The following is a 25356-nucleotide window of genomic DNA, read 5'->3' as shown; positions in this document are numbered from 1 at the left end:
CAGTTGATGTTAAGCTACCTTTTTGGAATGTGGGAGGAGACCTGGAGAATATGCAAGCTCCAATGCAGGAATGACGGAGCTTGGATTTGACCCTTTGACCTCATAATTTCATCTACTACTCATATGAGCTGTCCTTTTGAGCTGTCAATCAAGTTTCTATGGAGGAGAAACTTCTCTGTCATGTTTTGAGGTTTTTTTTGGCCTTGTGAGTCCAGTTTTTCTCATATATTTAAAAAAAAAATGTTTTAACCCTTAACCCATAACTCAATACCGGACAGGGGGGGGGGGGGGGGGGGGGTTAGGATTTTATTGTCTTGTTTATTCTGCTAACTTCCTGTCACTGTCGCAAGATTTATAAACTAAAGGAAATGAGTCTAGCAGTATGTTTGCTGTCAAGTTAAAATGCAATCGAAGACTTTTTGTTGTGTAGATATTTTTTTTAAATACATTTGTCTGGGTTGCACAAAATTTTAAAACTTACACACACATTCATGAGATCATTTTATTTGTCCGTCCCGTGCTCCTTTCCATCCGTCAATGTTGCAAGTAGCAGCACAGGGCACAAAGTGTGTGAGTTGTCGTAAAACGGTGTGATGAATCTACCTAATTAATCAGACTTGTCAGTGTGAGAATGAACTATTGGCCTTTAATGAGCAATAAATACAGGTTAGCAGGACAGAGGTTGACCACAGGTCTTCTGTGTGTTTGTGCAGTAGTGCGTGGCTTTTACTGCCCTCATTAGACACAAATCAGGATTGTTCCTCATCTCATCATATATGAACCACAATCAAATCAAATCTGTGCCCACTCCAAATAGATTTGGATGCATTCTTTTTCTTTTGACTGATTTTCCAGCTGGATCTTCCTCCTCATCTCATCTGTCCATGCCTGTCTCGGCGAGACAGCGGTCACCTTTTAGCCCGGGGAACGGCTCAAACCTCCGTCCTACCTCCCACTGAGATGACAGGGTCAAAAGCGATTCAACCCAGGAAGTGATTTTCCGCCCTTCACACACGTGAAGAGCTCAGTGTGATGGTTACATATGAAAACAGTACTTTCTTATAATCGATATTTCAGGCGAATGTTTTGAATGAATGAGGTGGTAAGAATGAAAGTCCACAAAATGGAAAGAAATGAGGGCAGAGAGGAGAGGAGCAATACATAATACGATCGACCTCTGACTGAACTCACAAGTGAACTTCTGCCTCCATGTACTCTAGTTAACCTGAGTCCGTGTCTCTGGCTGTCACACACACACACACACACACACACACACTGGCATATACATCTACTTCCTGGCTTTGCCTGGACTCATATTCTTCCCGCATTGAAAATACAAGCGAGTGTGAAAGGAGGCATCATGGCTTCCAGCGTGGTGAAGGTGTGTGACAAGTTGTTTTGTCAAATCCAACTCTGCTTAGTCCTCCCGGGGTCATTATTATTTGGCTGCTAAATGCTCCACCATGTTCACCAGCTTGTCGCTAACTTTGTCTGTTTGCCATTTGGTGCTGAGGTAAAGCGAGCAGTGTTTTTACAAGGCTCTATTATGAGAAAACGAAGCAAGCTAATACGTAGCACGGCTAATACACACTGATTGTTTTTTTTGTGGAATATAAAAAAAACAGGCAAACTCCAACTACTTCAGAAAACTGTGACTTGAGACTTGACTCCCGTTTTCATGACATCATTCTACCAAAATGGAGATTTCAGGTGTTCTGCAACTGATATATCTAATCTGTTCTCTTTTTCTTTGCTCTCTCTCTCTCTTTCTCATCATACACAAAAATGAGGGTATCGGATTCATGCGTAGAAGTGGGAGGGTCGTTGAAAGGACAGAAACACGCAGGCAGTCTCTCGTCTGCCCTTAACTTAAACCTCCCCCCACCCAAACATACACACACACACACACACACACACCTCTTCTCCTCTCGTTCCCCTCTGCCCTCAACTTAAACCCTCACCCCGATCTTACCCCAGCTATTTCTTCCCCCTCCACAGTCGTCGCCCCATTACCTATCACCCGACTCATTTACATATACTGACATCATTAGAAATGCCCTGCTATCTTCAAAATAGGTGAATCGAGTCAAACACACAAAGAAATGTTTCTCTGCGGCCAAAGGTTTTGCAGGGTCACTTAGTCAGTGAGAAGCACCTGTGGTTGACTTTTACAAGGTGCAAACACATCGACCAAATGGAAGATTGCAGCATGCACGTTGTCCAACAAACGCATGTACACACTTGGAGCCAGCTGCCCTGTGCGAGTTCATGATGGTGACGACACGGCAGGGGGCTGTGACCTCCACACGCTGCAATCGGATGGAGGAGCAGGAGCAGGAGCAGGAGCAGGAGCAGGAGCAGGAGCAGGAGCAGGAGCAGGAGCAGGAGCAGGAGCAGGAGCAGGAGCAGGAGCAGGAGCAGGAGCAGGAGGCCTCGGCGTGTGTCTGATGTTGAACTTTATTCCGTAAAGTGTGTGTGGTCTGTGCCATTCTGCAGGTCCGTGTGTATTGTATTGGTTGTCGTTGGTCTGTCAGTTTAGGCTTCGGGCTCAGACAGGGAGGAGCAGCAGGAAGCTGCCCGCTGTCGACACACACGATTTATGACACCTTGTCTTTCTTTGAAGAAATGCTCCTGTTCTGTTTGTACACACTGACTGCTCAAGCCACTCCGACATACTCACTGGGAATAGCAATGACTGGCATCACTCACTGTCAAATTTCCACTCCTCCACTGAACACTTCGATATCAACACATAGTGACATTCGGTATTATGTATGTGTGCAATGTACACATAAGAAAAAAAAGGGGTCATTTTGGAAGTTATGTTTAAAAGCTTTTGTCAAAATCTGGAGTACCTGTTTATACTGGGGTTTACATTACAAGTGACCTAAAGCTGAACCCTGAAGACACATCCAGTCTTTATTTTTCGAATGTGCACGCTCACACACACGCACGAAGTTAATGGATTATTGTGTTAAAAAAACATTAACACAGAGACATAGATGTAAAAAGGAAGTTGCAGAAAACAGCATAAAATAGCACACAGTTGAGTAGGCTACAGAATAAATAAATAAAATAGAAAATAACAAGGCAGTCGGAGCGGAATAAAAAAAAGGGAGAAAAGGAAGATTAAGAAAGAAGAGCTGGAGAATGACCTCTGCCTGAACTCAGTGGTGAACTACTGCCTCCATGTACTCCAGTTAACCTATCACACACACTAACATGCACGCCCGCACACACAATCTCAAACACACACACACAGTTTAGACTTATATAATGGAGAGCAGGTTTAATATGTGTTTCCAGTTAAGCTTTGGAAGAATGAATGGGCGCTGATCGCAGTATTAGTCATGTCAGCAGTGACTCCTGTCCCTCTCTTCCTCACCCACTCTCACACAACATATACAATAGCACAAATATATTAGATTTATCTTATGCTTATTTTAATTTGCTGCAAATGGAGAACTTAACATTCCTGAGGTGATCTTACTTTGACTAATATATTGAGAATGTAAACACTCATTGTTTAGGGTTCAAAAGTAGGACATGTCCAGGAAAAAGAGGATTATTTGAGTGTCTTTTATGCGTATTTACTAAATGATCACAACTAGTGTTGTATGCATGATGTGGGCGTGTCTTTTCTGCAGGTTGCCAAAGACGCGCTTTTTGGTGACTTGAATTGAGCTTTCTCGGCTACCGTAGACTTCCGCTTCAGCGAGCAGCTAGCTCTTCAGGTTGTTATCATTTGGGGTTTTGAGTGAGTCATGTCAACTTTTTCCAAGCTCTTTTATTTGCTCTATGTATGTAAATGCGTACATGTAAACAATGACATGAAAGGAGGATATTTGTTAGTCGTTACGTCAGTGGAAACTCGCTAGCTCTCGTGAAACAAGAGGTGGAGCGTTAGCTAACACGCCCACCCACCCACAAGCAGCACTCACTCGGCTGTCAATCAATGGATAATCAACGAAATCGTTTGATTTCAACGTTGTTTTTCTATGTTTTTCCATGTCCAACTTGAAGACTGGAGAGTCCACGTCGGCTGCTGGTCGTCTATCTGCATATCTCGAAAGGTACCTCCCCATTTTCCATGTAGCATTATGCCTCTGGTGACTAGCAAAGTGGACCTTGTCCTGTTGATTATTTGGGCCACAGTAAAAAGAAACAAAATAATTGCTCTACAGTCGTTAAAGTTACATGTTAATGTAAGAAGTATAGTTTAGAAAAATGTACTTGCAATTTAACTTAAGTATATTTTTTATCATAGTTGGCACTCGTGAAAAGTGAAAGTGTACCACTTTGTTCTTCAAATATAATATAATATATAATTCTAAAAAAAATGTGTGTAAGTTATGTTAGTTGGTAGTGTTATGTGCTTGAGGAGCTGATGTCATATTGTCATGGCACACCAGGGAGAAGGTGAGCACATGCAAGCAGCTGACATCTTTCACAAAGTGCCAGGTACTGCACAATATCATCATCACACTCGTCTGGATGTGCTTTTTGATGACATTGATGCAAACCAAGTTAGTCAGAAACCTATATTTAACTAACTTGGTTTGCATTAGTGTCATGGAAAAACTTGTCCAAAAGTCAGTGGTGGTGGTGGTGGTACTGTGGAGTACCTGGCACTTAGGTTTTGTCCCAGTGAGAGATGTTTGCACTGTTTGCATGTGCTCACCTTCCTCCTAATGCCTGCCACGAGAAGTAAGTTACATCATACCTGAGCTCATCAAGCACTTAAACTGCTTCCATGCAGGCAGGCAGGGCCTTTTCAAACTGCTTTTCTGTTCAATGAATTGTGCAAGTGGAATGTGAGTCTTTGTGATTTATGAGCAAATGTACTCGTTTGAAGTCTTTCATGCTTGGTGGTCACTGCATTGGCAAAGCACTGTTTGAAAACCTCAGTGTCCACACAAGTTTTCAGCCTTGAGGTGAGTGTCACTGCAACAGACCCAAGTCTTTGCTGCTTCTCTCTGTCTCCACATGAGTCAAAGTGATGCAATTGTACAGTTGCAGTCACTTTGAGTCATGTGGAGACCGAGAGAAGCAGTCAAAGACTTGGCTCTGTTCAGTGGCTGAAGGCAAACACTCAACTCCACGCTGGAAAGAGCCTTCCAAAACCTAAGTGCCACTTTGCCCGCCTCCTAACTCTGCCCAAATTCAGCCTGGCCAATCAGGGCTCGTCTTAAAATTTGCATAACCACGCCCACTTTCCCGACAGCCATTCAGAATGCAGCATTCGCACATCTGACCAATCAAATTGCTTTATTTTACAGAAACCACGCCCACCAAGATTCTAACCAATCACAAAGTACCTCATTTGCATATCCACGCCCACTTCTCAGCCAACCACAGCTCTTTATTCTCCTGGCTCCACCCAGTTTTAGATTTCTCAGCCAATCACGAAGCAGTATTCAAGTAATGATTCCCCCCCATTTCTCAAAAAATTCCCCAGAAAAAAAATCCGTGGAAAAAAAAAATCCAGAAATTTTGGGTGGGGGGGAAAAAAAGAAAAAATTAATTGGAAACAAAAGAATTATTTTTGTTTTGTTTTAAAGTTTAAGTAGTGATGTTTGAGAATGAAAATTTGAAAGTTTGTTATTTGTAATACAGCTTTATTTCTTTTGCAGCATAAACATTCAATCACAACAAAGTAACAAGTTGGATGGTAGTCTGCTCATTGCCGAGTGGTGAAGTGGTCGGCCAGAGGGACGAGGGTTGAAGTGGTCGGTCAGAGGGACGAGTGGTGAAGTGGTCGGCCAGAGGGACAAGTGGTGAAGTGGTCGGCCAGAGGGACGAGTGTTACTCCATGCCTGCACCTGAGACAAAGAGATTGTAAGTTAAAAGCTAAGTCAACGTTTTGTGCAATGAGGAGCATTTAAAGTGCCTCACTTCTCAGGTTACCTTAGAGCTGAGGCAGCAATAAGACCGAAGTGTTGCTGGTATGCAGCTTTGCTCTGGTCCTCAGCTTGCACTACGAGCAGGAACCTGATGGTGCTCCACACTGGCCACAAAAACAGATTCAAATTTTGAAACATGTTTGCTAAGATGTAATTTATTTCCTTCTCTCACCAGCAGAGGGCCCTTCAGGCAGCACAGGTCCAGGTGAATGAGCTCACAGTAGTTGTGGCTGAAGACAAACTGGCAGGCTTTGCGGACCAGGATTTGTCACCTCTGCCTGTAAAGAAAAAAGTTACATTGACACAAAAACCATTTAAGTTAACTGGTTTTATTTTTAACTGTAGAGTGGAAGCAGCCAGTTGCTGGTGCACATGCAGAGTTCCTGAAATGTTGCAAAGACTCTCCAGGGTGGACACCTGCACACAACACAAACAAGGGAGCCATTAAGCTTCCATTTAGTACATTTTATTAGCGTGTTAACTCTGAAAATGGAGACAAGCTTGAGGAACCTTTGCATGGTTTTGGAGGGCTTTTACCTTTGGCCAGCAGGTGGCAGATTTTCCAACTGCATTCTTACTGGAATCTGCTCTGCAGGGAGAGGGAGGCATAAAAAATAAAGCAGGTAAGTGCTTTTAAACAATAAGGCAGAAACCTGGTCTTTTAACCCCACCTAGTGGACAAAAGGAGGAAGAACACGCTGAAATGTTTGACGTGTCAAACATTTGGACGCGTGCATGTTTCACCAGTGAGGAATGGAGGGCAGTGCCGGACGTCTCTCCAACCACAACTTGCTGGTCTGAAAGACACGGTAACGTTACAACCATTCTGCTTTTACATTTTTACCCTAACAAGCAAATTGAGCAAGAGTAGACCTTCCTGCAAGTGTCTCATGAAGCCATGCGAGGACTGCAAGTCAGCCATCTTGGACCCTGCAGACAAAAGAAAGAGAACAAACGTTTGCTTTAGTCAATTTGATAAAATTTGTTGCTCATAAAAATATTTTTGCCATTTTGCAGTCAATCTGCTCCCTCTGTTCCAGATGCTGGCCTGTGGACAGAAATGACAAGACCATTAGAAGCAGTCGATTGAAAGAGTTGACTTTAAAACTCACAGAAAGTCGGCCATGACGGCCTCGTTTTGAGGATTTGCACCTGCAGACAGAAAGTAGAAAATTAACACGAATGCATCGAAATACCCGTTTCAGTAATTCTCTGGTGGATCTCTGCAAACGCTGCTTTGTCTACTTACCTTCAGCCAAACGGCGCTGTCGTCCAGACGTTGCTAAATGTTGCTGCAAAAATTGTGTTAGTAGTCTTTCCACACGGTGCGTGCTTCACAGTTTTCAAAATGTACATGTACTTACCCGCCGTTAAATGCTTCAATTGTTTGGTTGCACGCCAAATAAATGCGTTTTAGTGGTCGTTGAAGATGTTAACTGCTAACGCTAGCTTCTGCAAACTTTTTAGCTTGCACGCTTGCAAGATGGAAGCACGCCCAAAGTGCAAGTTGACGCTGAAAAAGAGCAAAAGCAGTTAGTTTCTAAAGGTTAACAAAAGTTGAACACCCACCTTGTCACTTTTATACGCTGTTGTGGAGCCGGCGTCGCAGGTGGACCAGAGCAACGTGGCTCTCGTTGTCAGTGGTGAGTGCTCGAATGAGTGCCGCGTTCTTGACGCCTTTTATACTCTTTTTGTGATGACGTCATTAGAAGAAGAAGAAAAAAAGAAAAAAAAACTTTCAAACAGGTGCTCGTGCGAGAGAAAAACTGCAAAGACAAATCTTGGGAATGTTCGGGCCTCGAACCAGCACCGCTATGTTCAGAGGCAATGGTCTTATCCCCTCGACCATTGTCCGTTGCTCATGACTGAAAGAATTTTTTCTATTATCCCAAATCATGAAGCTATCTTCAGGAAAGGTTCAGAGTATCCGTCAATTACAACCACTTTACAGAGTTGTCTAAGATCTCGAATGGCCGGATGGTTAAAGCTTTTGCCTTGAGTTTGGGAGAGGCGGGTTCGAATCTCGCATGTCGCTCTATTTATTGGAAAATGATGCACGGAGCGGGACTCGAACCCGAGGCTGCTGGACACCAACCCAAGTCAAGAACCAGTCAACTGTTTTGGCGATGAAATTTCCGAAGTTTTCTTATGTATTTATAGAAGACGTTTCAAGAGTAGATAAAACTGTAAAATCAACATTGACCTATAGATCACCAAGTAGTCTAGTGGTTAAAGTTTTTGCCTTATGTTCGGGAGAACCGAGTTCGAATCTCACACTATTCAAACTTTAGCTCAAAGTCCGCTTCGTGTGGGGCTCGAACCATGGTCTCTCGAACACCGGGTAAAGTTATAAACCATTCTGCCATTTTGGCGGGGAAATCTGGCCTTTTTTTTGTGATAGTGTATTGTACATAGAGGGTGTCGTAACGAAAAGGAAAAATTGACATGTTCATTTTACACTGGGTTACATACAAGTGAATGGGGGCACTGCCATCTTGCGGTAGCTTGGCGTCATTACATAAACTGCTTCATAAACGAGTCAAAAGCACGTATGTTTAATATTGTACGACGTACGTATTTATTTAATTGTGCTTATGAGATGATCTTTTAAACTAAACAAATGTATAGTAAACTACTCATATGTTCAAGTTTTAATAACCATATTGTAACTGAAGTGGAAATATATTTTCATTAAAGAAGGAGCAATGATGAAATGGAAATGGACATGTTCATTTTACACCGGGTTACATACAAGTGAATGGGGGCACTGCCATCTTGTGGTAGGTTAGTGTCATTACATGAACCGCTTTATTGACGATAGAGTCAAAACCCCATTAATTAAATATACAATTATAATATAATAATATTTAATGAAAATAATAATAATAATATATATAATACTACTACTAATAATAATTATAATCAAATCCATACAGAAATTATCACTATAAATCATTATATAAATTATATATATATTATTATTATATATTATTATCATTAAATATTACTATATTGTAATTTCACATAATCTAATTAATATAATATATTAATTAAATTAATATATTGTATAAATTAATATAATATATTAATTTAATTAATGTATTAAATGGGCTTTTGACCATAGTCAATAAAAAGGTTCATGTAATGACGCTACTCTACCACAAGATGGCAGTGCCCCCATTCACTTGTATGTAACCCGGTGTAAAATGAACATGTCCATTTCCATTTCATCATTGCTCCTTCTTTAATGAAAATATATTTCCACTTCAGTTACAATATGGTTATTAGAACTTAAACATAAGAGTAGAGTGTATAGTAAAATACATTTGTTTAGTTTAAAAGATCATCTCATAAGCACAATTAAATAAATACGTACGTCGTACGATATTAAACATACAGCTTTTGACTCTAGTTTATGAAACGGTTCATGTAATGACGCCAAGCTACCGCGAGATGGCAGTGCCCCCATTCACTTGTGTGTAACCCAGTTTAAAACGAACATGTCCATTTCCATTTTATCATTGCTCTTTCTTCAATGTAATACATAAGTTCTAATAATCATATTGTAGCTGAATTTATATATAAATATAAATATAAATAAATAAATATATATATATATATATATTTATTTATATTTATATTATTATATTATATTTACCCCTAAAGAAGTACAAAGACTAGATATTTTGCTTGATAAATCCATTTTAATGGAAAATGTAAAACCCCATTTGGACTTCATTTTACAAAGCATTGTAACACACTTGAAAATTTTAAATTGAAGCAAGACATGTTTTATAAAAATACCTCAGTCAATGTATATATGTATATATTTACATTTTATAGTTAGTTTTTTCTTTTAACTTCAGAAGTTAAACATAGTAAATCTCAACAAAATGAAAATGAATTATTTTCTTAAATAAATTACATCTTTTTTTGTAAATGTCTGTTTTACAGGGAATACTTTTTTCATAAAATTCAAAACTGTATGAGCAATTTTTTTTTCTATACATAATACAACAGTCTTTACAACAAGTTTGGCAGTTCATCTTCAAAAATGTATTTATGGCATGAGGACATCGCATTTTCCAAAGTTACAGGCATTAGCTGGTGCATGTACGTGTCCTCCATCACAGTAGAACCGTATAACTGAAAAGCACGTAGAGCAAAACAAAAGTGGGAAGAATCAAACAACTGTACAAGTCACATTTACATGAATGCTTTTTTTGTCTCATTACCACACATACACATTTACACAAAGCTTATCAAATAAATACATCTTCACAGAGAAACACAAAGTGACAGAACAAAAAAAGGAACGAACGAGGGGGCTTGCTGACGCCAATCATACAGCTGATGATTTTTGCTTTGCGTTCCCCCTACCGTTTTTTTTTTTTTCTCTCGTAAATTCCCCTTCCACCGCTGACCGTCAGTCACGACAGCCCTGAAGTGGCTTGCTGCTGGTGATGCTTTTGTAATCAGCAAAAGAAATGAATCACTTTACCGTATGGGCTCTTGCTGCAGTTGAACAGAACAGGGCAGAAGCCAGCACCTTCAGTCGCTCCTGCCGCCCAAAGCAGCACTTGGGCTCACATGACAGTCCCACTCGAGAAGCTAAGTCTTCTAACGTGGCTCCCAACATTTTTTTTTTCCTTCAGTCTTCAGTGGATGGTTGAACCCCAATCTGTCCAGTAGGCCCACCTCTTTTTGAGTTTACCTCTTGGCCGACCAGGGAGTCTCCATAAGCAGCTCGACTCCTGCAATCGGGTCTCGGAGAGGGGCCGTTATGAGTTCTCTTCTTCCTCCTCCTCCTCGGAAACGCTCCGTTTTAAGGAGCCCACAGCCTCTTTGACACAGTGGTACAGGATGTTCTTCACCTGTGAGGAAGGAGGAGTAAATGATTGTCGTCTAAGAGCACGTCCCATCAACAAACTAAATGAGAGATTGACACAATCACCTGCAGTTTGTCTTCATAGTTAACTTCTTCATTGTTGGGTCTGAGCTGCTGGGTCAGATGGAAAGAATTGGCCACATGCTCAGGAGACACAAAGTCATTGATGACCTGAACACAGCTGTGAAGGTTCTGAACCTGAAAGACAAGGTTGGAAGTGTCAGGTATGTTGTGTTGACTTTCTTCTGTGGGTGGGTGGTTGGTTGTACCTGATGCATGGAGCCAGCTGGTATTAGAACCGAGTCTCCCAGGAATTGAACGACGGTCCAACCCTGCACCCCGTGCTCATCCAAAAGCTGCTGCCGCTGTTTCTTGCTCAAGTACCAGCCTTGCTCTCTGATTGGATCCTGGTCCACTGATACATCCAATCCCTGCTCCTTACAAAGCTAACAAAATAAATAATAATGAAACAATAGCCGCATGATGAGTTATCGTCCTCATTTCAAGCTGTTCACGGTGGTTTACCTTGTACAAGAACTCCCGGACTTTGTCCATATCTTTGTTGAGGTAGATGTGCCATAGCGCCCCCGGTGTTTCACTGGAGTCCTTCAGCCTTTTCCGAACGCCCTCATCCAGATTGTCCTCTTCCAGGCGCTTTAGCACGCCTACAACCACACAAAACAATATTTATCTGTTTGGATGAGATCCATTTTTTTTTCTCAAGAAAGTGTAACATTCCTACGAGTACATATTTCCTTCTTAATGAAAAAAATTCATCTCAGCGTTTGTCGTAATTGCATGATGGTTGTTTTGGACATTTTACCAGTTTTGGACAAGACTCCATTGCCTTTGGCCACTCCGACGTAGACTAGAATAGAGACCACGTCTGAGACTTCCACATGAAGGTTGGCAGTCCCAAAGTCCTGGTCCTGAGATGCAGCTACACCTAGGGAATGATCAATTATTTAAGAGTAGAAGAAGACCTACAAATAGATTGGCAGTTGGGCATTTGCATCCTAAAGGTCAAATTAGGGTCAACCTTTGTGAGTAGTGTGTGGGAGTAGCTCAACATTTCATTTGGGTATTGATTTGATTTGTCATTGTTCACCATAGGCACAGCAGAGTCTTGGTCCCAAATCTGGCCTGACGAAGAAAGATGGCAGATGAGATGCTAAGTTTAGGCTTCCTTCTGGATCCGAATACTCAGGCAGCGGCAGGTTCTTCATTAGGTCATCATACCTGGGGGAGGGATATAAATTGGGATTGTTTTTATTCCAGCTTTTCCGTAGCTGAACACAAGTATTGAAAGTGCCTGTAAAGACCTTGAAGGCATGAGAGCCATGAACTCCTCTCCAGAAGGCCAGTCCTTCAGTCTGTAAACCACAGGTTCCCCATCCTTGGACTTGAGTCGTTCTTAACGGGTTAGAAGATCTTTGTTAGACTCCTTCATAGTTCTATTTCCCCCTCAACACCCAATCAAACGTCAGCGCTTGAACTCACTGGTGATGTCCTCAAATCCATCCCAGAACTCTTTGATCCCTGAGTTGGAGACCACTTGGTCTTTACAATTGAGAAGATCCCCCTGATGGTCTGCAAACTCTTGATTGAAAGAGTCAGCTTTCCACAAGGTGGCGTTCAGACGCTTATGGATCCCAGAAACCAATACGGGCTAGACAAAAACATCAAAACGACATGAAGAAAAAAGAAATCTCATACTGTGGTACTACAAATGGACTCGTACCTGTCCCTGTTTCCAGCATTCCCGAAAGAGCTTCCAGTTATTCTGGTTCCGGTGATCCTTCAGCCAAAGTAGTCGTCCGTGATTTAGCCAGCAGTGAGGAATATCTGGATACAGATTGGACGAATCCTCTGCAATGACTGTCGTGACCGGCATGGACTTCTTCTTGTCTTCTGGCACAGCAGGCGCAGGGTTGCTGTTGTTGACGTTGATGACGGGCTCTTGCTTGATTGAAAGCTTGGTGGTGATAGTCTGGCGACTGGCGGGGATTTTGTTCTCCACGACCGAGGCGATGATGTCGTCGAGGATATTCGGCATGCTTCGGCCACCTTTTCCAGTCTTGAAAAGAAAATGAGATCAGATGAAATCGTTGCGGATGAAATAAGCAGCAGTTCTACCAAACGATGCTCAACCTGCGAAGCAGACGAGAAGACTGGCGCAAAGGCGATTCCGGCATCGGTGGAGCCCAGCTTGAGTTTTCCTGCAGTGGTGGTGAGCAGATCTCTGAGCGTGGAGCCTTGCTCTGTACTGTTGCCAATCAGGGATGTGGTTTTACATTGCTGCAGAACCTCCAGGCTGTCCCCTTCTTTCACAGATTTCCCCAGTAGCATGGAATCTTTGTTTTCTGTTTGGGAAAAAACGAATCGATCGATTCGAATCCACCGTTCGGAAGTCAAGAACCGAACAACGATTCGACTCGCCTTTCTTTTCCTCTCTGGATTTCTGCTCCGCCAGGTCGGCGAGGAAATGCAGAGGGGACTGGGACTCTGGCGGCGTCACGGCGCTTCCTTCATCGCTGCCCGGGCTTCTTCCTCCTCCGCCGTTGGACTCGACTTTAGCTCCTCCTTGGTCGGAGTTCTGTTGACAGCGTGGCTCTGCCTTCACCAGGGACAATTTGTTGCTGTGGTTCAGGACGTTCTGCAGTACCTGGCGGCAGAGTCAAGTTCAATTACGACTTCATAAAAATGGAAAAAGTGCCTTTTTAGTATGTCATGGCCGCCGTTGCTGTGATTCGCTGAAATGGGATGGACGGCCATCTGTTGTGGGTATTAAAAGATAGTGTACCTGTGAAACTCCATTGGTGCTTGGTAGTTTGTTGAGAAGATTCGGTTTGCTGGCGCATGCGCAGCGCACTTTGATGTTGTGTTTGTCTCTCATCGAATGCATGGAGCTGACTAATTCAGTCAGCACTGAAAAAGAACGGAGAGGTAACTCAGATGAGAAGATGAGAAGATCTGGCTGACAATGAGGTTCTTTACCTGTGCCAGGTATGATCTGTGTTGGCATGAGGTGTTTGTGATCATGAGGCTGGCCTTTCACACACTTCAGCCAGCCGTATAGTTCTTTATCTGACAACACAAAGTTCGGCTTTTTAGTTTTCCCTAAACATCTCCAACCATCTCCGGTAGACAACTGACCTTTGGAGCTCCTTTTTTCTTTGGCCTTGTAGCAGTCCAGGCAGACCACAAAGCCGCATTTTTGACAGACCCAGTGGATGTTGAAGAGCGTCGCCTCGCAGGCGTCGCACATCTCCCGCACTCCCTTAACGGCGCGCTTCCACACAAGCTTGGCTGAAACGCACACGAAAAAAAAAAGTGGAGTTCGACAAGACCTTCACCCACTATCTGCACGGATGTGGCACTTAACGTGGGACTAGCACGCACACACACCATCCTTTTTGACCCAGGAAGCGGCTGCATTCTCCATCAGGACCATCTGACAGAACATGTCTCCGATAAAGCTGAGGATGTACTTGGCTGTGGTTTGGTCCAGGTGACTCTCGTCCATGTCTCCAGGGATCCACAAAGCGAGAGCCTCCTCGTCAAACTGGTCTGGGGTGGAGAAACCGTCCATTCGGATGACTCCATTTTTACTGAAGGAAAGCCTGAAATGGAAAAGACAAAGTGTGAATGGTTGAAATATTTGTTTTAAATTTTTTTTAAACGCTCTTTACCGTCTGAAATAGTAGAAACGGCAAAAGACAGGAGAATGCGCCGGCTCCTCCCCTTTCTTGCTGCGGATGACCCGACACTCGCGACACTTTTGCAGATTGGGCCCGATTTCGGAACAAGAATCGTCCTGAAGGAAAGACTCGCCCGTCTGCTTTAGCTTCTTCACTTTGCGCCAGTCTTTCAGGACGGAACGTGGGATCCCATCTGGAAAGAATATCGGCAATCAAATCATCAAGAAGAAGCTCCTATTTTTTTTCATGACGTAACAAACAATAGGCGAGGACGATCGTTGGACTTACTGCTACTGGCCAGTTTGAGTTTGGTCTTCTCTTTGGCAGATCGAAAGATGCCATTGGGTTTCACGTCCTCCTCGTCCTTGTCATTGTCTCCTTTTCTCTTGGCCATATCGTTCTGCTTCTTCTTGTAGGTTGGTTTGGGCTGCCGCTTGGCTCTGCCCTCCATCTTGCTCTCGCTAGCATCCGAGTCATCTCCCCCGCTCTCCGAAGCAGACTCGTAGGTCCGTTTGCTTCCTCGCCTTGCTTTCCTTTCCTCGCCACCGCCCGTCTTCTCCTCCGAGAGCTTCTCTCGTTCTCCTTTGCTGGCGGAGTCCTTGCTCAGTTCCACCTCGCTGGACGTGGAGGCGCTGAGATTGACAGTACACGGTTTGATCATTTCTGTCATTGTTGCGGCGTTGCTGATGCTGGGCGATTTCTCCTGTTTGGAACCAGCGGAGCTTCCGGTCGCCGTGGTGTTCCTATCCTCCTCGGAGTGCCGCGTTAACCAGGCTTTCTTGAGTTTGTGATAATTACTAGCCTGGCCGCTACTCGTTGGAGCAGGACCAGAAGACTGGCCATTGTGCAAGGGACTCGATTTCCCCGGCGTTGTTCTGCCGCTGGTTGAGCTGCTGCAACTGCTATCTGCTGAAGATGACGTTTGGCTGGAGGCAGGTGGAGGAGTGGCGTTTTGACTTTTCTCAATGGGATGCTCCACCATTGCAGATCCAGTCGTGGAAGCGGTGCAGAGGTTGCTTTTCGATTGAGCTGCTGCCGCCAGTGCAGCTTTGTGCTTCTTGAGGTGAACAAAAGAGGGAGAGTAAGCCTGACCCGTGCCAGAACAAGGGCTCGGTCTCGAGGTGAGATTAGGGCTGGCTTGTGGCGGGCCAGACTGAGGCAAAGATCCTCCTGGAGACGAGGTACGCGATCCGACCCCCGCTTGCTGCTCTCCTGGCCCGTGGTGAGATAAGACGGAGTAACCCAGCTCGAGAGTTGTGGCGTCGCTTCGATTCTGTATCGATGGAGAAACAACAGTCCTATGAACCGAGTTTGTGGTGCAGGCTTCCACAACCCCCTGCAAGCCACGAAGTGAGTTCTTTTGATATTGGATGTACATGTCATCCAGGTTGGAGTTGGGTTGAATAACTCGATTTACTCCATAGTCTCGTAAAGCCTCACCCGCTTTTAGACTGTCCTCCTGAATCTTAGCTGAGCAGAAAGTCCCCAGAGATAATTCCTTCGGGGCCATAGCACCAGATTTGTTTGCAGGATTGTCAAACTTCACGGACGTCGGCGGACGCACGATGACGGACGCCATTGCAGATTGGGGCTTATCTCGCGGCGCTCCTTTCTCTCCATAGAAGAGCGCTCTTCGGTCTTGACCGGCTCTCCATCCTCCCGTCATGTTCTCCACAGTGACAGCTGAGGCAACGACGGCAGTATTTCCGTGACCTTTTACATCCCTGAGTTCCGGCAGTAGCGTGGGAGGCTTTTGCTGCTCGACTGATGTTTTACTACCAGCTGCCGCTAAGGTCACCGGTTGGATGGGTGTGAGAGTCGGCGGAGATAGACGTCCACCGTATGCGGCTCTCTCCCGTTCCTTCTCCCGTTCTTTTTCTCGCTCTGCGGCCTCTTTCCGTTCAAGCGCGTGCTGAGTGGGTGGATGGAAGACGGGGGCTCGGTGAAGAGATGGCATTGCCCTGAGGTTGTGTTGCTGCTGCTGAGGGTGCTGCTGCTGCTGCTGGTGATGGTGGTGGTGATGATGAGGGTGGTGGTTGGACAGCGAAGATGTCGACGAGGAAGGAGAAATAGCAGGGCTGCAGCGCTCCATCCTTTCTGCGTGGTGCTGATGTTGGACCAGTGTAGCCTGCTGGCTGAGCTGCTCGGTAATTTTCCCCGCGAGACCCTCGCCGCCCTCCGGGTGGTGCTTAATTAGAGGAGGCGGCCGAGATATGGACACTTTGGCGTTGTAGTTGCCGAGGGACAGGGTGCTCTGACTCGAAACGGCGGCTCCTCCTACACTGGTCACGACACCTTGAGCACCAACCGTCACCTTCTTGTAGTAAGAGCTGAGCTCTTTGGAAGGGTAGAGTCGAGGGGGGTCATTGATAACACTGTTGGACAAAGTGGTAAAATAGTTGCTCTTTTCCGTCTGGATAATATGGGGATGGGTCGCTTTGGGGCTGAGGGACGCCAGAGCCGGAATCCGGACGGGAAAGGGGGAATCTCGGCTTCTCTCTCGATCCCTGTCGAGGGCGGGTTCGCTGGAGCGTTGGATTTTGGCGGTGAACGGGGCCACTTCGATGCTCTCCTTGAGAATTCGCCGATTCTCTTCTTTGTACTTACTGGCGCGGTCCACTGCCTGAACAGCATCCTTGGAAGGAAAACATGGAATATGTTAATTTACTTTTTAATTTACTCAAAATTTTCTTTGTATTTGAGAGTACTATACCTGTGTATGAGCCAGGCGTGCTTTGCTGTGAGGGTCCAAGTAGAGGCGGTGAAGCTGGGCATCTTTCCCGCTCACGCTCCTGTGATTTTCCGTTGGTTCTTGTTTCAGCTGGGCTAACGTTAATGTTCTTATTGGATCCATAAAGCCTCTCTTATCCGCATCTCTGCCAAAATAATTTTTTTTGGGTAAAAGCCCTCGATTAAATCACAGCACAGTTCCGATGAAAGCGACTCACTCTTTCCGAACGTCCACGCTGATCTTTGACAGCGGTGGGCTGGCGTGTGTGTTGATTTTAACAGAGGGGCGGTGGGGGTCAGCGCTGGCGGGTCGTACGGGAACGTGACTCAGCAAACCCAAACTGTCACTTGCGCTACCGACAGCTTGGTGCAACCATGGGCTGGCTGCGTTCTGGACATTTCAAAGTAAAGAATCAGAATGGACATTTAAAAACAACAATTAGGTTCAAGAAAAAAAAAATACCTTTCGGAGAGACACCTCAGAATTAACTGGATTTTCAGGGTGAACCCATTTCGTTGAGGGAGGTAGGTTGAGCCCTTGTGGGTAGGAACTCGGCGTTCCATTGGGATACTGCCAAATGATGGGGTAGATGCCCAAACTCGAAGCTCCACCATGAGGCTGGCTGAGCAGAGCTGAAGGGGCTCCCTGACCCTGAAAACACGCAAAGTGGGTTGATGTGAAGCGAGAGGAAAAAAACACAACATCCTAGATATGAGGCAGACCTGTAGGAACTGCTGCTGCTGGTGAGGTAGGGCAAGGTGACCTAGACCTCCAGGGGAGTCCAGCTGAGGGTGCCCCCCCAAGAGAGTCGCTGTGTGAGGAGGAGGCATGGCTGAGAGAACCCCAGGGGGTAGAAGGTGTGGGTGAGGTAGGCCTGATGTGTGAGGAGGAGCGAGGAGGTGAGAGGCAGCATGTGGGTGGGATGAAGGGGTCAGGCAAGGGGAGCGGGGAGCTGGCGAGTGGAGGCCGTGTAGGTGAGGATGGAGATATGCCGCCACATGGTTAGAGGAGTTTTCACTGTCTGAGCAGATCAGAGCTGGGTCCCTGTAAACAGTGAATGTCTCGTTCTTATCGATTATTAGAGGGCTCTTGGTGGTGGTGGTGGTGGTGGTGGTGCTGCTGCTGCCCCCACCTGACTCTGAGTGAGATGCTATTGGCTTAAAACCACATCGAGGAGGCTCAGTTGTTTCTACTTTAGCGGACAAACGACCTGACGGAGGGGAGGAGCTATCACAGTATCTTGGCATTTTATGTTTAGACACCTCTGGAGAGGTATTGGGTTTAGGTTTGGACATATCCACCAGGGCTAAGTGGGGCTTGGACTTGATATGCTCCGCTGGACTTGTGCTAGGGTATGGATGGCTCAGGGAGTTGTTGGGGTGCTGGCTTTTTTGTTTGATGGAGTCGAGGGAGGTTGGGTTGGGGTTCATTTTGGTTGTAAAGTCAGTGGAGAGGACTGTGGCGTTCATCTTGTCAGGGTGCTTGCTTTGCTCCTCGGATAAAGACGGACTCTTCATGCCGGACGTGTAGTGTTGTTGCGGTTGATGAGGTTGATGAAGAAAAGGATGGGGAATGACGGCTTTCTCCTTGTCTATCAGCATCAGAGGATCGGCCAATGATGTCACAGGTCTGAAAAAAACAACAACATGTCAACGAAAGCTAAACCACAAACTACACCAATTAGAACTTGAAGGAGGACTCTGTTCTTACCTGATAACCTCCGAAGAAGAAAACTCGATCTTGTTATTTAAGCTGCGGCTTGCTATTAGAGCCTGCTGCACCACAGGCTCGATTTCTGCCCGTCGACCACCTTCCGAGGGTGAAGGTGATGGAGGGACAGGAGGCGAGGAAACGGGGGACGGATGCAAGGTGAGGTAAGGCGAGAGGGCCGTGGACTCGGCCTTCTGGGAAGCCAGCAGAGCTGACACGGCCTCGGAACTCTCTTGATGCACGGTGGCCTGCGCGTCGTCTGTGATGTCGATCACGCCGCTGCCGTGGAGGTGGGACAGGGAAGGTGTCTGACATCGAGGTGAGACTTCAAAATAAAAGACACAACTGTTAGAACCATCAGACAATCGAGAGCTGGTATGAATGAGAGCAAGTCACCTTTCACAGTGTTCTTGCTACTCTCGAGGATGGTCGCCTGGAGAGTGTCAGACATAAGAGGCATCTGTTGCCGTGGAGATTGGGTGATCTGCGTCACCGCCACCAATTCTTCCTCCTCTTTTGTGATCATTTTGCTTGTTTCCTTAGCGGCCGTCTTGGCGTCCTCTGTCGATTGAAGCTCGCTCCACGGGGACAGGCGACCCATGGGAGATGAAGAATCGTTCATTTTGACAGCCTGAATGAGTGTCTTCTCCTCATCCTCCATTTTGGATTTCACATCACTGCTGCGAGTCTTTAATTCGTTCTCAGAGTTGGGCTCGGAGGAGGAGGAAGAGGACGAGGAGGACGAGGACGACGAGGAGGACGACGAAGAGGAGCACGACGAATGGACCGTCCTCTTGTGCGGGTTTTCAGAGTCGCTGCTCTCCGAGAAGTCAGACGTCGTGGTGTCGGTCTTCAGTCTCTTCAGACCTGCCTTCTTCTCGTCATCCTCGCCCTTCCTGCGTTTGTTTATTGCCTGCTTGGCCTTCGACTTAGAGTCTGTAGAATGAAAGAAAATAAATGACGTTTCTGCATTTCTTTTTTTATTTGTTCTTGCGTGCAAGAAGCTCACCTTTGCCTCCAACGTCTCTCCTGTCTCTGTCGTCGTCGGCGACGCTGCTATCCGATCCTTTCCTCCGGGATGAGCGAGAGTTGCGCTGTTCCCGTGCGTTGCCGCCGGGAGAATGGTGCGATTGGCTGGACGTTTGCTGGCTTTGCAATGATTGACTCTGTTGTTGGGAGGCCAGCGTCCCTTGAGAAGCCTTTGGGTTGGGGCCCGATGAAGTCATGATTGGACGGGGGCTGTTTGCTTGGGCTCGCGTATAATGACTCTGGAAGAGCGGCGGATAATCTGCATTAGCGAGACTAAGGTCCAGACAGAACCACTAAAGTAACGCTTCCTCTCATCTTGCCAAAATGGTTCTGTTAGTCATTTTTGTCATGATGTCACTCATTGCCTGCAATCATTACTGAACCGATTGGACTGCCAAAAGATTTAGAGAGCAGGATAAAATGTCCTGGTAAAGTCATTAATTAACAAACATGCCAAAACGTTGACACCAAGCGTTACAAAAACCAATTGGAACAATAAACCTTGATTTACATATTAAAAGAGGAAGGCAACAAAGGGGCGACGGGGTACCTGAGTGTTGGCAGTGGTCCCGCCGGGTCTCCCTCCCGTCATCTTTAACGTAAAAAAAATAATAATAAGGAATCCTCAATAGCTTTGGATGTGGGTGGGTGTACTCACATGTGCAGAATTGTTGTTCTGACTGGATCGCGACCTTCGTCTGGAGGTAATGCCGATGTTTTCTCCTTTCAGTAAGGAATGAACCACATCATCCAGAAAGGTCATCTGGATCATGGATGGATCCACATTCTGAGGCTCCAGCACCTAAAAAAAAAAAAGAATGTAGACCTGAATGACTGCTCAATACCCACGTTGCAATTTGAGATGATGGATGAGAGCGTACCTGATCGTTCATAACGACCATGTTTCGGCTAAAAAGATCGTGATGTGTAATGATGCCTGTGAACCACTGGGTGGCCGAGTCTTGTCTGTATACGCGCACACGGTAGCCATTCAATGAATAGGGACCTGAAAAATCCAATTGAATCATTTGAGCAAAAAAATGAAAGAAAAGAATCCAGGCATAAAAGTGAGGCACAAAGATTTTATGAGTAGAGCACATATTTCCTCCCCGGCTTACCTTGCATAAAAATTTCCTGCACTTTCTGGTCTTTGAGCCAACCCTTCAATTCCTCATGGAGCTGGGGATTGTCTCTTAACACTGGATTCTGACTGTCCACCTCATCCTGAAAGACAAATTAAATATAATTGTCAGTATGAGAGAGAGTATGAGGGAGGTTCACCCTGAAAGGTAACACTAAAAAAAAAAAAAAAAATTGGAATGCACGCTTCAAGAGAATCGTTTCAAAACAGACACCCCCCCCCCAAAAAATTGCACAACCAAAAATTAAAAAAAACACAAAGGTTTATCATTTAACACTAACATCTCATCTCTTAAATAGATTTCACGGTGCCACTGAGTGTAATAAAGAAAGTGACGCAGTCGTGAAAAGAAGCCAAACAAACCACGTTGACCACATCAGAGATTTTTCGATGCGCAAATCGTTCCATTGCGGTTACTTTGGCAGGGCTTTCATGATTATAAACGACTGCTGAATCATCGGGGAGCAACAAATATTGATCTAAAATCAAACTTCATTAATTTCCTACTTGTCTGTAGCTACAGTATCTACACACGCATATAATCACGGTTGTGAAATTCAGAGGGCAAAAGGGTAAACCATGCCATTTTATATGAATTAATAAAACAAAGTCTCTGATTGGGCAGGTACAAAATGTGACAAGCCAAGTGATAGTTGTAAAACAACATTTCAGTTTTGTGCAATACATATGACAACGCAACGCTGTAGAACTCGAGGAAAAAAATCTGGCTTTCATTTCAGCGTCTTCTACTTTTTCTGCTCTAAATCAAAACCAAGCATACACACTAAAAATAGCTTATTGGAATGTCGCCCTGTGGACATGGCTATCCTATACATATCATTTGTGTACTTTTACACTGTTGTTGTGCAGTGAACTGTCTGAGCCAGTTATCGTTCTCAAGCATAACAGAAGACTATTATGTCCCAGATTCTGCTTACAAAGGGGAACTTTGTCAGAACAGGACACAAATTAATGTTTGATATCTATTTGTTTTGCAGAAGGATGTTTTGAGGTCAATGTGTTACTCATGTACTGATGCGACATATTGATTTGCTCAGCCGAGCCGTGCCGAGACTCAAACGGCGATTGTCAGACCTGACTAAAAGGAGTCGATCGTTCAAATTGGTCTCCCAACTTGTATTATTACCTACACGTCATAATTCTTAGTTAACATGGAAAGTCGATATGGACAAGTCAACTTTTCGTTACTGGCACGCCCCAATGCTATCATTTGTTTGGAATGAAAGTGTCAGTCATTAATATTCAATTGGGTTGTAAAAAGTTAGCGGAACAGCCAAAAGAGACTACGTTTGATTATTTCTTCGAGAAGTTGCAATCAGTTTAAATACAACGGCGACGCGATCCAAGCTGAAAACGAACAGCTTGCATTTCTGCATTAACGGGACGCTAATCAATTCATCTTTGAGCCGCACACACACGCACACACACACCGCGATGCAAAACAAATCTTCTGGAGGGTTTTACTGAGAAGTAAAACGGATGCCGTATGATATTGAAATTTGTTCAGATGTTAGACATTGACTTTTATTGCTAACATTGTTGCTCTCGGTGCACGGCCAAATGGAAAACAGCTGCTAAGGACAGAGCAAAAATACATTACTTTGGGCTCTGATGTGTGTGTGTGTGTGTGTGTGTGTGTGCTTGGTTAAACTTGAGTCAGCAGCAAGGCTCCCCCCCCCCCCCCCCCCCCCCATTTGTTCACTTTCAAATCACGCACGCACGCACGGCCACACACACACACACACACTCACTCGCTCTCCTCTTGCTAAATCACCCATGCCGACAAACAGAGCCGCTTATTCTGGAGACCTTTGAACTCTTCCGAGCTGAAAAAACAGTCCTTCTCTTACTCACGCTCCGTCTCTCTCTCTCACACACACACAGACAGCAATGAAACTATGGCCACTCCCCTCTCTGTTTTTCCAGTTGGTCAGGAAGAGCGAGGCAATACGAGAGAGCGAGGGGAGGGGAGGGGGGGGGCTGCAATCTGTTTGGCATAAACTGTACAATGAAGTCACTGTTGAAGGGGTCAACCTGGACTGCTGCTTAAGAGGGGATGCAAGTGTGAGCCTCAAGAGAGTCCCACTTTGCTTTATTGCAGGGGTGTCAAACTTTTTTTTTTTTCCATCATAGCTTCTTTCGGAGGGGCCATTACGACTGTCAACCCAAATAAATGGATGATACGGTCAAAGCTACAAAACAACTCGTTTTCAAATCAGACGAGGAAAAACTGGTATTAAAAGATATTATTAAAAATGAAGTAATGTATTTGCCAAAATATAGAAATAGCAACTAAAGTAGTGTCATACTAATGTACATTAAGTGGTGCGTAAACGTGTATGTGTAGTGAAAAAAAAAAAAAATCCTGGGCGTGCCAGATTTGATTGCCTCAGTGCACATTTGCATTCCAAGCATATTGCAGCTCAATGACTCTGGGCAGCCAGCCCATAGTTAAAAAAGTCAAAGTCCATCGAGAAGCCGCAATGACAAGTGGGAACTTTGGAATAAAAGACGACAAAAGCATCCATGTACTCTTGTTCGCTATTATTTGCGAGCTTCTTATGAAAACAATTCTGTGGTGCGTGTGATGGGTGATTTAATATTGACCTGGTAAGGTTGGTAGGCCGAATGGTCAGAGAGGAAGTCCAGATGTCGGTCCAGTAAGAATTCCACCGCTGTTACTGATGACAACAGGCTCTTCCCCACCACTGGCTTAAATGCCTGCACAGGAGGAAAAAACAAACACAAAGAATTTAGTCAACAAACAATAAGACTTATGACCAAATGTTAGTTTATCTTGAAAAAAAAAATAAACAAGCACAAATGGAGACGTCCATTCTGACGTGCAGATTTAACTTTGCACCCAAATCAGACGGTGGCCATTATTGTGGCTGATTTTCTGTATCATGAAATCACTTAGGAGGAGCGCCATGATGCATCCGAGGACTGAACACTCACTTTGTGGCCTGTTGCTATGATTTGATGCTTATATAACAGGGTCAGTCTGTCACGGAGCGACGAGAGGAGGGGAAACATGACCGCCGGGACGCCGCCGCCGTCATACACTCATGGGAGCCCGTGTCATGTTGTGCGTTCAACAAAACACTGCTTGTGTGTCTGCAGCTTTATTTAGTAGGCCAGAAGGTTCATATGTTAGTCTATTTATTTATGAATCCATATTTCCAATTGATACTTAGTTTCATATTGACTTTTAAGGGCTTTCACTCACTTTTCGGTCTTAATCCGAGAAAGAAACCTTTGAGTGATGATTCCACTCTACTTACCAACCCACACATGATTCATCATTTCCTCAGTTCTCCATTATTGTAAGTGCATTATCGACACAGGATCTGGTTAAAGTAAGGGCGGGTGCGGTTGAAGATCATTTTGAATTCAAGTTTCAAAAAAATACTTCAGGCAATCTTTCTTTTTAACACATCAATACGACAAGAGTACTTTATCTGAGGTCATTTGCGAGCAAACAGGAAACACCCGTGAGACGCATGACATGAATATAGCTCATGTTCAGGATGTAGACAGTCATGAAGTTAGAACTATTTGTCCTTCGTCGTGGATGATAAGAGCAGTAAAAAAAAATAAAACCTGGAGATGACTTGTGGCTGAATGAATGGGCATTCTCTATGTGGGTCAGAGTTAAACAGCTGCTTTCCACGCACAGGTTGTACTGTACACTAATCTGCTTATTGCTCCGATACTAACTGACCGGTCTTGTCAAAACACAGCTGCTCTGTCTAGCACGGACAAATGAAGAAATCACGTTAAATATTGCAATACTGCCATGCACATAATATGATGTGAGGAAAAGATTTGCAACAAATCAACAATCTCTGCCACAAGATTTCACCGATATTTCAAAATATGGATCGTCAATTACAGCCAATCCAGGTACATGTCATCCTTCACACACAAAATCCAAGCAGTGTATATATATATATAAGCTGCAGTATTTAATCATATGTATGATTTTATATGGATAAAAAGGTGAAACTTATGAAAATATGCACTGTTGCATTCCAATAAATGAGACAGTGCCTTTCAATATAGCCTCATTTTTTTTTTTTTTTTTTTTTACTCTCGCCCACGTTCTCTTTCGTAAGCTACTTGTGTACAACCGGAACGTGAAATTGGAGTTCTTATATGAAATCCCCCAATGCAACTGTCATTTTGGTTCCAAAAGTATTGCATGGCCGTTCAAAACAATAGCTTTGACC

General features: G+C 44.7%; 1 protein-coding gene and 1 long non-coding RNA gene across 6 annotated transcripts in view; one reads left to right on the top strand and one right to left on the bottom strand.

Moving 5' to 3' along the window:
* The first annotated feature begins 3646 nt into the window (after positions 1-3646).
* LOC125991338 (uncharacterized) lies at positions 3647-8623 on the top strand. 3 transcript variants are annotated; one of them, XR_011086150.1, is made up of 7 exons: positions 3647-3757; positions 4024-4073; positions 5634-5838; positions 5903-6183; positions 6249-6526; positions 6579-6712; positions 6944-8623. It is a non-coding gene; the product is annotated as an uncharacterized lncRNA (long non-coding RNA). The 3 variants fall into 3 exon arrangements; XR_011086149.1 differs by having other exon boundaries at positions 6079-6183; positions 6249-6712; XR_011086148.1 differs by having other exon boundaries at positions 6249-6712.
* A 964-nt stretch (positions 8624-9587) lies between these two features.
* The window catches only part of jmjd1cb (jumonji domain containing 1Cb), a 31605-nt gene continuing 15836 nt past the window's right edge, over positions 9588-25356 (bottom strand). For 2 of the 3 annotated variants that reach the window (XM_049758149.2, XM_049758151.2), the window contains 29 exons: positions 23732-23845; positions 21081-21186; positions 20844-20968; positions 20621-20764; positions 20513-20554; positions 19943-20201; positions 19330-19869; positions 18934-19258; positions 17946-18852; positions 17686-17874; positions 17441-17613; positions 17206-17368; positions 14781-17127; positions 14484-14685; positions 14194-14414; positions 13948-14100; positions 13789-13878; positions 13595-13719; positions 13231-13456; positions 12943-13154; positions 12533-12868; positions 12292-12460; positions 12114-12204; positions 11900-12030; positions 11615-11737; positions 11317-11456; positions 11061-11237; positions 10858-10989; positions 9588-10777 (listed from right to left, as the gene is read on the bottom strand). In XM_049758149.2, the coding sequence (XP_049614106.1) occupies positions 10685-10777; positions 10858-10989; positions 11061-11237; positions 11317-11456; positions 11615-11737; positions 11900-12030; positions 12114-12204; positions 12292-12460; positions 12533-12868; positions 12943-13154; positions 13231-13456; positions 13595-13719; positions 13789-13878; positions 13948-14100; positions 14194-14414; positions 14484-14685; positions 14781-17127; positions 17206-17368; positions 17441-17613; positions 17686-17874; positions 17946-18852; positions 18934-19258; positions 19330-19869; positions 19943-20201; positions 20513-20554; positions 20621-20764; positions 20844-20968; positions 21081-21186; positions 23732-23845 (8055 nt within the window). In that variant the 3' untranslated portion in view covers positions 9588-10684. The remainder of the gene's footprint in view (positions 10778-10857; positions 10990-11060; positions 11238-11316; positions 11457-11614; positions 11738-11899; positions 12031-12113; positions 12205-12291; positions 12461-12532; positions 12869-12942; positions 13155-13230; positions 13457-13594; positions 13720-13788; positions 13879-13947; positions 14101-14193; positions 14415-14483; positions 14686-14780; positions 17128-17205; positions 17369-17440; positions 17614-17685; positions 17875-17945; positions 18853-18933; positions 19259-19329; positions 19870-19942; positions 20202-20512; positions 20555-20620; positions 20765-20843; positions 20969-21080; positions 21187-23731; positions 23846-25356) is intronic. The other variant, XM_049758150.2, reaches the window with a different exon arrangement.

This window comes from Syngnathus scovelli, chromosome 21 (genome assembly GCF_024217435.2).
Source record: "Syngnathus scovelli strain Florida chromosome 21, RoL_Ssco_1.2, whole genome shotgun sequence".
Lineage (NCBI taxonomy): Eukaryota > Metazoa > Chordata > Actinopteri > Syngnathiformes > Syngnathidae > Syngnathus > Syngnathus scovelli.
The sequence above is the reverse complement of the archived record's forward strand: the minus strand, read 5'-3'. Positions and strand labels throughout refer to the sequence as shown.